General features: G+C 51.8%; 1 protein-coding gene across 1 annotated transcript; it reads left to right on the top strand.

Annotated features, from left to right (window-relative positions):
* Positions 1 to 1,716: 1,716 nt before the first annotated feature.
* On the top strand, positions 1,717 to 3,099 carry CHRM1 (cholinergic receptor muscarinic 1; the record flags this gene model as incomplete). The annotated part of the gene is made up of 1 exon (XM_080707980.1): positions 1,717 to 3,099. The coding sequence occupies one exon, from the start codon at positions 1,717 to 1,719 to the stop codon at positions 3,097 to 3,099; it is 1,383 nt and encodes a 460-aa protein (XP_080564106.1).
* Positions 3,100 to 12,621: the final 9,522 nt, after the last annotated feature.

Genomic DNA, 12,621 nt, shown 5'->3' with positions numbered 1-12,621 from the left:
CCCTGCTGCCCTCAGAGAGGGTCCAGCCAGCCCCAAACCTCCACCTACACACACTCACAAACAATAAATGTACAGACATGAATACACGCATATACATACGCGCACGCACACACAGACACACATCCCTTTCTCCGTCTCTTTTTTTTTTTTTTTTTTTGCAATACTGGGAATACAACTCAGGAGCATTTTACCTCCAAGCTACACCCCCAGCTCTATTTTTTATTCTTTATTTTGAAACAGGGTCTGAGTTGCAAAGGACCTCACTAAGTAGCTAAGGCTGTCTGTGAACCATGATCCTCCCGTCTCAGCCTCCCGAATGCTGAGGTTACAAGCGCACGCCCCGGCCTCTTTCTCCTTTTCTTCTCTGGAGCCCTCTCCTTTCTTCCAATATCTATCCATCTAGCAATCTCTATCTCTATCTCTCTTTCCCCACCCCCTCTCCTTCTCTCTCTATCTATTGTCTTTTTGGTACTGGAGATTGAACCCAGGGGGCATTCTACCTCTGAGCTACACCCACAAACTTTTTTTTTTTTTTTTGCATTACTGGGGATGAAACCCAAGGGCATTCTACCTCCGAGCTACACCCCCAGCTCTATTTTTTATTCTTTTTTTGAAACAGGGTCTCACTGAGTTGCAAAGGGCCTCACTAAGTAACTGACGCTGCCCTCAAACCTGTGATCCTCCTTTCTCAGCCTCCCAATTACTGGGATTACAAGTATGCGCCACCACACGCGGTTCCTGCATCTCTCCTTATTTGATGGAAGTGTCCCACTGGAGCTCCGCATACTCACTCCGAGCGAGAACTGGGTTCTAATCCCACTCACTACATGGTCACCCTGGCCAACTCTTATAGCCGCTCAGATCCCCCATCGTTTAGCAAGGAGATGGCAATAATAAAGCCCTTCTTCCTGGGGATGCAGGACGGCTAAATTAGATAACTGGATTAAATGCTGAGCGCTGTGTCTGGCATGTAACAACCACTCAGTGAATGCAGGCTTTAAAAAGGTGGGACAAAATGCTTTGAGCTTTTGGCCGAACTGTACACAAAGCGAGTCTCCCGACTCCAGCCACATGAGTCAAGCAGGACAGGAATGAGTTGTAATTTCCCAGTGAGAAAATCGAGGGTCAGAATCTGAACGGCAAGGCTGGAGCGAGGGCTCAGATACCTGGATTTCAAAGCCATCTCAGCCGGGCGTGGTGGCGCACGCTTGTCATCCCCGCGCTCGGGAGGCTGAGACAGGAGGATCGCGCGGGTTCGAAGCCAGCCTCAGCTACTTAGTGAGGTTCTCAGCAACTTAGTGAGACCCTGTTTCCAAATAAAATATAAAAAAGGTCTGGGAGTATAACCTGGAGGTAGAAAGCCTCTGGGTTCCACCCCCAGGACCACACACACACAAAAAAAAAGTTGGTTGGAGTGGCTGCACATTTAAAAAAAAACAAAAAAAAAAAAACAAAGCCATCTCATGCTGCTGGGAATCTCCTGTGGCCTGGACAGTACATTGTAACCAACTGCGCATGAGCACCCGGCGGGGGCGGGGAGCCCTGAGAGGCCAGAGGCTACGTCCTTGCGCCTTCCATCGGGGGGCTACCAGAGATGCCCAGTGGCCCCACCAAAGCGCGTGTCCTCTGTTTCCAGGTGACGCCTCTCCTCTGAGGAATCCCTGAGTGTGACTGGAGGAAGGACTGTCCCCCCCTCGTCCCACCCGGCCAGCCGCCATGAACACCTCAGCCCCACCCGCCGTCAGCCCCAACATCACCGTCCTGGCGCCGGGAAAGGGTCCCTGGCAGGTGGCCTTCATCGGGATCACCACGGGCCTCCTGTCCCTGGCCACGGTGACGGGCAACCTGCTGGTCCTCATCTCCTTCAAGGTCAACACGGAGCTCAAGACGGTCAATAACTACTTTCTGCTGAGCCTGGCCTGCGCGGACCTCATCATCGGCGCCTTCTCCATGAACCTCTATACCACGTACCTGCTCATGGGCCACTGGGCCCTGGGCACGCTGGCCTGCGACCTCTGGCTGGCCCTGGACTACGTGGCCAGCAATGCCTCCGTCATGAATCTGCTGCTTATCAGCTTCGACCGCTACTTCTCTGTGACCCGGCCCCTGAGCTACCGCGCCAAGCGCACGCCCCGCCGGGCAGCTCTGATGATCGGCCTGGCCTGGCTGGTTTCCTTTGTTCTCTGGGCCCCGGCCATCCTCTTTTGGCAGTACCTGGTAGGGGAGCGGACAGTGCTGGCCGGGCAGTGTTACATCCAGTTCCTCTCCCAGCCCATCATTACCTTCGGCACGGCCATGGCCGCCTTCTACCTCCCTGTCACCGTGATGTGCACGCTGTACTGGCGTATCTACCGGGAGACGGAGAACCGGGCACGGGAGCTGGCCGCGCTTCAGGGCTCCGAGACGCCGGGCAAAGGGGGCGGCAGCAGCAGCAGCTCAGAGAGGTCGCAGCCGGGGCCTGAGGGCTCCCCAGAGACCCCCGCGGGCCGCTGCTGTGGCTGTTGCCGGGCCCCCAGGCTGCTGCAGGCCTACAGCTGGAAGGAGGAAGAGGAAGAGGACGAAGGCTCCATGGAGTCCCTCACGTCTTCAGAGGGGGAGGAGCCGGGCTCCGAAGTGGTGATCAAGATGCCCATGGTGGACCCCGAGGCACAGGCCCCCGCCAAGCAGCCCCCAAAGACCTCTCCCAATACGGTCAAGAGGCCCACCCGGAAAGGGCGCGACCGAGCCGGCAAGAGCCAGAAGCCCCGCGGCAAGGAACAGCTGGCCAAGCGGAAGACCTTCTCGCTGGTCAAGGAGAAGAAGGCGGCGCGGACCCTGAGCGCCATCCTGCTGGCCTTCATCCTCACCTGGACACCGTACAACATCATGGTGCTGGTGTCCACCTTCTGCAAGGACTGCGTCCCCGAGACCCTGTGGGAGCTGGGCTATTGGCTGTGCTACGTCAACAGCACCATCAACCCCATGTGCTACGCGCTCTGCAACAAGGCCTTCCGGGACACCTTCCGCCTGCTGCTGCTCTGCCGCTGGGACAAGCGACGCTGGCGCAAGATCCCCAAACGCCCCGGCTCTGTGCACCGCACCCCTTCCCGCCAGTGCTGACGGCCCCCTCTCCTGCATTCTTCCACCCCAGTCCCCAGGAGGAGAGGCCCGGTGAAAAGAGGGCAAGGGGCTGTGTCCTCGGCCCCCCGGGGCCCTGCTCAGGCCTCACCCAGCTCCCCAGGCCCCTGGGTCACCATCCTGGTCGGCCCAGAGAGACCCTGCCAGCTTTCCAAGCTTTGTTATTCCCAGGCAGGGAGTGAAACCCGGAGAACTGGTTTTTTCTGTTCCCTGCTGGGTGGGAATGGGCTCTTCACCAGGAAGAAGTCCTGGGAGGAGGATCCGGGCTTTGGACTCCTTGTTTGCGGTTAGGCAGGAAGTCAGGAGCCAGCAGGGCGGGCGGGTCATTTAACATCACCGCCTGCCCAGATTGCAGTAGAGATGGCGCCCCCTGGGGACCAGAGCTGGGAACTGACACCGGCCATTGATAAGGAAAAGCTTGATTCAGAAGGAGGGGGGGGGGTTCCTGGCTGGAGATCCCCTCCCTTCCTAGGCGGAGCCCACCGGGTTGAGCCCTAGCCATACCCCCCCAGGACCGTCCAGCCTCCCTACAAATATCCCCAGAGCATCCCTGTGTGGGTCACATCCAAGGCAAATGTCCAAGCACCCGCGGGACAATGACACGGGAGGGGATCCAGTTTGGCTGAACAAGCACCGAGGCGGCAGCAGCAGAACCAGGGACCAGGGGTCCTAACTGTCCCACTGGGTTCTTTTCCAATAGGGGTAGGGGTGCCTGCTACCCAGCCCAACACCCGCCTTCCCCACCCCCTGGCTCACAGCCGCCACCTGGATGGATCTGTTCCACTGGATCTAGCCAGGCCTCCCGCATGCTGCCTGCCTCCAGCCCTGCCCCACACAGGCCGGGCCCAGCCAGCTGGTCCTCTCCTGTGAGCGCCCAACCCCACCCATGCATGGCCTCCCAGCCACCCTGATCTCCAGGCCCAGCCTGGCCCCAGATGTTTTTTCCTTCCATCCTCAGCAAGTGCTGAGTCTGTGAATAAAGCCACATAAGCAGCGGGCACTACGGGTTCTTCCTCCTGCTCCGGCTCAAGGCCCTGGCCTCGGGCCAGGAAGGGAAGGGGCACGGTGGACCGCTGTCTTGAATGGCTAGGTCTGCCAAAGCCTGTGGGCCCCAGCACCCCGGGGTCCCCGGCTCAGGTGAGTGAAGTTGTAACAGACCTGGCCTCCGGATGCGGGGCAGCCAGATTAAATAAACTGCCCTTGCCTGGATCCCCGTGTGTTCTCTCGTTGACCCTGCTCCATGTGGCTGTTCTGGGGTCTTGTCACAACCAGGGGAAACAGAACTCCTCCAAACCCCGGTTTATAGGTGGGGAGTCTAAGGCCCAGAGACACAAGAAGATTACTCAAGGTTCCTCCACAAGGCAACACCCAGGCCTCCAGGCACTCCATAGCCTCCTGACCCCTGAACTGTGGAGATGGGGCTCGATGTATTCTAGCCCAGAGACTCCATCAGGGTGACCCTGAGGCCACATTATAAAGGACTGTAAGTCTGGCATGGGGGCACGTGCCAGGACTTGGGAGGCTGGTATAGGAGGATCGCAGGTTTGAGACAAGCCTCAGCAACTTAGACTCAACTTTAAAATAAAAAATATATTACCAGGCGTGGTGGCCCACGCTTGTAGTCCTGGCATTTCAGAGGCTGAGATAGGAGGATCGTGGTTCCTGGAAAGTCTCAGCTACTACTTAGTGAGGCCCTTTGCAACTCAGTGAGACACTGTTTCAAAATAAAGAATTAAAAATAGGGCTGGGGGTGTAGCTCGGAGATAGAATGCCCCTGGGTTCCATCCCCAGTACTGCAAAAAGTAAATAAATAAGTAAATAAATAAATAAATAGGACTGGGAGTATAGATTGAAGGTAGAATGTCCCTGGGTTCAATCCCCAGTATCACAAAGTAAGAAGAATGAAAGAAAGAAAGGAAGCCGGGCGTGGTGGTGCACATCTGTAATCCCAGCATTCAGGAGGCTGAGAGTGGAGGATCGCAGTTTGCAGACAGCCTCAGCTACTTAGTGAGGCCCTCCACAACTTAGTGAGACTCTGTTTCAAAATAAAGAATAAAAACCAGGGCAGAGGGTGTAGTTCAGAGGTCAAATGTCCCTGGGTTCTATCCCCAGATCCACAAGAAAGAAAGAAAGAAAGAAAGAAAGAAAGAAAGAAAGAAAGAAAGAAAGGAAGGAAGGAAGGAAGGAAGAAAGGAAGGGGGGAAGGAAGGAAGGGTATCCGGGTGTCCTGGTGCACGTTTTTAATCCCATCATTCAGGAGGCTGAGACCTGGAGGATCACGGTTCGCAGACAGCCTCAGCTACTTAGGGAGGTCCCTTGCAACTCAGTGAGACCCTGTTTCAAAATAAGAATAAAAAATAGGGCTGGGCGTGTAGCTCAGAGGTAGAATGCCCCTGGGTTCCACCTCCAGTAAGTACCGTTAAAAAAAGAAGAAAGAAGAAAGAAAGACAGGCAGAAGAAAGAAAAAGAAGAAGAAAAGTCACAGAGAACATAGCAAAGTCGTTAGAGTCACAGTTACAACTCATGACAGTGAGAGAACCCAGAGTAAATTAGCAGTGGAAGGAGGTGCCAGGGCAGAGTCCAGGAGAGACCAGGTGCAAGCTTCCAGTCAGCCTCTCCCCTGGAGCCAGGCAGGTAGTGCTTGATTCTCCCAGCAATAATGTGTGACAGCGTAAGGCCCATGCCAGCCCGAAACGCTCCCCAGAGCCGCCTCGGTGCTCAGAGGTTTTGTTGTTTTGTGTTGGTTCTGTGTTTTGGAGGCAGTTGGTGTTTGGGGTTTTGTTTGGCAGTACAGGGGACTGAATCCAGGAACTAGGCAATGTTTGCCATTGAGCTGCACCTCCAGCCTTTTCTCTTACTTTTCTTTTTCTTTTGAGGGTCTGGGAATGGAACCCAAGGGCATTCGACCTCCGAGCTACACCTCCTGCCCTATTTTTTTTTTATTCTTTATTTTGAAACCGGGTCTCACTGAGTTGCGGAGGGCCTCACTAAGTAGCTGAGGCTGTCCGCGAACCGCGATCCTCCGGTCTCAGCCTCCCGAATGCTGGGATTACAAGCGTGCGCCACCACGCCCGGATTCTCTTCCTTTATTTTGAAACAGGAGCTCACTAAGTTTCTGGCTTCAAATTTGTGATCCTCCTTCCTCTGCCTCCCAAGTAGCTAGGATTACCAGCATGCACCACCGTCAGGTCCAGCTGGTGCCCAGTGGTTTTACTAGAGATTGGTCAGGTAGGCATGGCCTCTAGCAGCGCGGCTGACATTGGTTTCTTGCTCTCCAGCTTCTCCAGAAGTTAAACTAAGAGGCTGTCACCCAAGGCCCCCACCAGAAATCGCATGTTAGCTGGATTATCTGGTATGGCCCAAAGGGCACAGGTGAGCGAAGACATTCCTATCAGGCAGGCTGTTCCAAGGGCTTGACATTCCAACGAGCCACACGAAGCTAAACAAACAGGGTTTGGAGCAGTCAGACCTGCTGAGTTGACAGGTCCACACCAGCAGCATCAGTGGCCCCTAGGGAACTTGTTACACAAATTCCTGGTGACACACTACATTTACTAAAATGGAAACTCTATAATCTCAGGATAGAAATCTCTTTGTTGTTGTTTGGTTTTTTTTGGTCTTTTGTGGTACTGGAGATCGAACCCAGAGGCATTCTACCACTGAGCTACACCCCTAGCCTTTTTTTAATTTATTTAATTTTTTTCTTTCTTTTTTTTTTTTTTGGTGGTACTAGGGGTGGAACCCAGAGGCTTTCTATCTCCGGGCTATACTCCCAGACCTATTTTATACTTTATTTGGAAACAGGGTCTCCCTAAGTTGCTGAGAGCCTCACTAAGTAGCTGAGGCTGGCTTCGAACCTGTGCCATCCTCCTTTCTCAGCCTCCCAAGCGCGGGGATTACAAGCGTGCGCCACCACGCCCGGCCTATTTTTATTTTTAAACAAAGACTTGAGCCTGGTGGTGCACACTTGTAATCCCAGTATTTGGGAGGCTGAGATAGGAGGATCACAGATTAGCAGACAGCCTCAGCTGCTTAGTGAGGCCCTTTGCAACTTAGTGAGACCCTGTTTCAAAATAAAGAATAAAAAAAAAATAGAGCTGGGGATGTAGCTCAGAGGTAGAACGCCACTGGGTTCAATCTTTAGTACCATTAAAAATAAATAAATAAAACCAGGACTTGCTAAATTGATGAAGGTCTCATTAAATTGCTGAGGCTGGCCTCAGACTTGCAGTACTCCTGTCTCAGCCTTCCAAGTGCTAGGATTACTAGAGTGCACCACTATGCCCCCTGACTCAGCTGTGTGTGTGTGTACGTGTGTGTATACATGTGTGTGCTGTACTAAGGATTAAACTCCCCAGGAGCATTCTACCTGAGTTATAACCCTAGCCCTATATTATTTTAAAATTGGAAACAGGGTCTCACTAAGTTGTGGAGGGCCTACGTTGCTGAGGTTGGCTTAGAACCTGTGATTCTCCTGTCTCAACCTCTGAGTATTGGGATTACAGGCAGGAACCAATCCACCTGCCCAGCCATCTGTTGTTTGTTTGTTTGTTTGTTTGTTTGTTTGTTTGTTTGTTTGCAGTACTGAGGATGCAAACCAGGGGCATTCTAACTCTGAGCTACACCCCCAGCCCTAGTTTTCATTCTTTATTTTGAAACAGAATCTCACTGAGTTGCGAAAGGGCCTCGTTAAGTAGCTGAGGCTGTCTGTGAACTGCAATCCTCTGGTCTCAGCCTCCCAAATGCTGGGATTACAAGCGTGCTCCAAGCCACTGCCACCGTGACCCCCAGCCAGCCATCTGTTTTTAACAAGCCCTCCAGGTGATGATTCTGATGCAGGCTAAAGTGTGAGAAACACTTGGCTTTAAAGGGATGAGGGCCGGATACACTCTTGCAGAAGGAAGAGTGAGGATTTGTTCCCATACACATCTACCGGGACTTCCCAGAAGCCTTGGAAAGAAGCCTTCCAACAGTACGGGCAAGGGGGACAGGACAGGCTGGCTCCTGGCAGGGAGTTCAGCCCTGTGGGGATGACTCAACACAAACTCAGTAGCCCTGCCTCACCAGCATAGCTCAAGACCCTGAGAGGGCCCCTCCCTTGCACTGTTCCTTGTTGCAGGGGGATAGGTTGGGGGGGGGGGAAGGTGTGTGAGGTGAAATAATCCCCCCCACCACCAAACACACAGAGACAAACAGAAAAACCGTGGATTCTTGTCCTAAGCTAAGAATAAGTATTCATCGCTTGGACAGCTGCTGCAGATTTAAAGAAGTTTATTAAAAAGATAGAAATATAGAGATAGTTAAAGCCCTGTGCCGGAGGAGACACAGGGGGGCAATTCGACCGAAAATGCCAAAGAACTCCAGTTTACTGAGTTTTTATCCTGTCTAAGTCCGAGGAAGGTCCTTTGATCTGTAGATATGCTAGCCTTATCTCTAGCCCAGTCTCTGCCGTTTCCAGGAGGATTTGCCCTGGAAGGTGGGGCTGTCCTGCCTTCAAACACAGTCCTCTACACCTCTTGTTCCATCCCCCGAGATGTGTGAAATTGTTTCTCCCGGCATCTGGGATTTCTTCAGATTTCCCTTAGGCCATTTGTTTCTCTTTCAGAAATGTAAAGAAGCCTCTCAGGCTTCCTTTCCTTCCCTTTAGAAATGTAAATTACAAGTCCCTCCTTTCTGCTAGCCCTGGCCTTCTTAGTATAAAGGATATATTTTTAAAATTGGAACTCTTTTCCCAATACTTATACCTTAATACATTTCAAACCCTCTTCCCAATACCAGTACATTCCTCATGGCCCTGAAGCCTGAGGCACTGGGATAAATGTTCTGCCCTGAGTTAAAGGGTCAGAACAGAAGCCCAGCATGACAAAAGGACTGAGGAAGCTAAGCAGAACCAGGAAAACAGAAGCTTTGGGATCAATGGATATGCCCTCTCCTGAAGACAGAATGGATTCAAAGCTGGTATTGGAATCAGGAAGAAGGCTAGCCTGTAATCCCAATACTTAGGAAACTGAGACAGGAGGGTCACAGGTTCCAGGCCAGGCTCAGTGAGATTCTCAGCAGCCTAGCGAGACCCTGTATCAAAACAAAAATACAAAAAAAGGCTAAGGAAACCCGGCCTGGTGGCGCACGTTTGTCATCCCAGCATTTGGGAGGCTGAGACAGGAGGATCGCGGTTCCCAGCCAGCCTCAGCTACTTAGTGAGGCCCTTTGCAACTCAGTGAGACCCTGTTTCAAACTAAAGAATAAAAAAATAGGGCTGGGAGTGTAATTTGAAGGTAGAATGCCCCTGGGTTCCATCCCCAGTACTGCAAAAAGAAAAGGTCTGAGGGTACAGCTTGGAGGTAGAATGCTCCTGAGTTTGATTCCCCACCCCCCATACCACAAAACAAAAAGAAAGACAGAAAAGAATGGGACTGGCACCAGGCATGATGGTGCATGCCTGTATTTCTAGTACTTGGGAGGCAAGGAAGAATGCCCCTGAGCCCAGTCCCCAGTACCACAAAAAAAATTAAGTAAATAATGGGACTAGCAACTCACATTTGTCCCTTGTCCCAGGGCCCTGCCACATCCCCCACCAAATAACCTTAGGCATGTCTCTTATTCTTAGTTTCCTCATCTCCAAAAAAAGGGATGTCCCTTGCAGAAGAGGCAGGAGGATAAAACGGACTAGGGAAAGGACTCATTGACCCCACGGTCATGGTCACCGTAGACAGGCCGCCATAGGTAATAGCCAGAAACCAGGGCTAGTTTTTCAGACCCAGGTCTTTCCCTACACCTCCAGCTTGGTTTTGGACGACCTTGAGTCCCAGCCCTACCAGTCCAGGAGGAAGAATTCACACTCTGACCTTGCTTGATTAAAGGAGTTTGGGGAGGGCGCCTGAGCAAGACGGGACTTGCAGTCGGGGAAGTCCAGGAGAATTTCCCAGAGATGAGTCTGTGTCCTTCAAGCCTCTGAGGCAAGATTCCTGCAGACCCAGCAGCCAGAGGATGGAGGAAATATCAGGCGCTGAAAGAGAAAGGGTAGCAGTATTGGCATCATTCTACCCCAAACATTGCAACCGCTCCTGCCCAGAAACAATGGCCTTTTCGTGGCTGAGCAGGAAGTAGGGAGAGAATGAAGAGGCTCTGTGCCTGCAACCTCCTTCCTAGGCTCTGCCGCCAGGGTGGAGCAGGCCAGGAGTAGGGGAACCCGTTAGGGTCCAGTCTCCTCCGCCAGCCGCCAGCACGCCACATCCACTCCCTTCATATTACTCTATCGCCATCTTCTGGCTATCAAAGGAATAGCCCTGCCAAGAAACCTGGTCCCCGGACCTGCCTGGGCCCAGCCAGTAGGTGCAGGGAACCAGAACCAAATAATGGAGTAAGTGTGGAATAGGTGGTCTTAGCTGTGTCCTGTCTCCACAGGAACCCGAGGCCCCAGAGGGGTCATCTCGCTTGGCTCCTAACATGAAAAGACAGGTCCTACCTTTCCCTCAACTATGCTCCCCTCACACCAGGATATGGGTAAGCGAGCACTTGTCCATTTGCGACAGCCCGGGTCTTCTCCCAGGGCCTCCCAGGGCCTCTAGAATCCTAGGTTTCCTCCTTAGGAGCCTGGCTCGGGTTTTACAGAACTCATGCTGACCCAAGTGGAAATGAAGACCAATAACCTGCCGGGTGAGGTGGCCGGACATCTGTAATCGTGGTACTTGGGAGGCTGAGACAAGAGGATCACAGGTTCAAGGCCAATTTATTAAGGCTCTTGACAACTTAGTGAGACTCTGTTTCAAAATTAAAAATAAAATAGGGCTGGGAGTGCAGCTCAGAGGTAGAATGTCCCTGGGTTCTGTCCCAATAATACACACACACACACACACACACACACACACACACACACACACACACACCTACCTATTTACCTTTGGAACATGAATACCTTTTTAATACCAGGTACCCACACCAGCCTCAGGCTCTAAAGGACTTAAGGCTATTGCTTCTAACATCTTTGTTTTTAGCATCTTTGATTACCAACAGCAGAATTCTAGGAATCAAACTGTCACACAAAATAGGCCTGAAGGCCGGTGCACAACCTGTAATCCCAGTGCTTAGGAGGATGAGATGGGAGGATTGCAGGTTCCGGGCTACCCTCAGCAACTTAGTGAGGCCCTCAGCAACTTAATAAAACTCTGTATTTTTGTGGTTTGTTTGGTTTGGGTTGGGTTTGAGGGTTTTTTGTGGGGGTTTTTTGGGGGGTTTTTTTGCAGTACTGGCGCTGGAACCCAGGGACATTCTACCTCCAAGCTACACCCCCAGCCTGATTTTTTATTCTTTATTTTGAAACAGAGTCTCACTGAATTGCAAAGGGCCTCACTAAGTAGCCGAGGCTGTCCGAGAATCATGATCCTTGGTCTCAGCCTCCCAAATGGTGGGATTACAAGCATGCACCACCATTCCCGGCTTAAAACTCTCTTTCAAATATTAAAAGGGCTGGGAGCCAGGCATGATAGTGTATGCTTGTAGTGCCAGTGCTTGAGAGGCAACAGAAAGATGTCAGGTTTGAGACTGGACTCAGCAACTTAGTGAGGCCCTCAACAACTCAGTGAGATGCTGTTTCAAAATAAAGAATAAAAAGTAGGGCTGGGGGTGTAGCTCGGAGGTAGAATGTCCCTGGGTTCCATCCCTAGTACTACAAAAATAATAATAATAAATAAATAAAAGAAGCTGGGCCTGGTGGCACACGCTTGTAATCCCAGCATTCGGGAGGCTAAGACCAGAGAATCGTGTCCAGGGACACCCTCAGCTACTTCGTGAGGCCCTTTGCATCTCGGTGAAACCCTGTTTCAAAATAAAGAATAAAAAGTAGGGCTGGGGGTGTAGCTCGGAGGTAGAATGTCCCTGGGTTCCATCCCTAGTACTACAAAAATAATAATAATAATAAATAAATAAAAGAAGCTGGGCCTGGTGGCACACGCTTGTAATCCCAGCATTCGGGAGGCAGAGATCAAAAGATCATGGTTCACGGACAGCCTTAACTACTTAGCAAGGCCCTTCACAACTCAGTGAGACCTTGTTTCAAAAAATAAAAAGACTAGAGCCGGGCGTGGTGGCACACGTTTGTAATCCCAGCATTCAGGAGGGAGAGACTGAAAGATCATGGTTTGTAGACAGCCTCAGCTACTTAGTGAGGCCCTTTGCAACTCAGTGAGCCCCTGTTTCAAAATAAAGAATTAGCCGGGCGTGGTGGCGCACGCTTGTAATCCCCGCGCTTGGGAGGCAGAGACAGGAGGATCGCGCAGGTTCGAAGCCAGCCACGCTGACTTAAGAGACCCTGTTTCCAAATAAAAATATAAAATAGGTCTGGGAGTGTAGCCCGGATGTAGAAGGGCTTCCAGGAACCCCAGTACCACCAAAAAAAATTTAAAAATTAAAAATTAAAAAATAAAGAATTAGCCAGGCGTGGTGGCACACACTTGTAATCCCCGCCCTTGGGAGGCTGAGACAGGAGGATCACACAGGTTCGAAGCC

The sequence above is a fragment of the Muscardinus avellanarius genome (genome assembly GCF_963383645.1).
Source record: "Muscardinus avellanarius genome assembly, chromosome: 1".
Taxonomy (NCBI): domain Eukaryota; kingdom Metazoa; phylum Chordata; class Mammalia; order Rodentia; family Gliridae; genus Muscardinus; species Muscardinus avellanarius.
The sequence above is the reverse complement of the archived record's forward strand: the minus strand, read 5'-3'. Positions and strand labels throughout refer to the sequence as shown.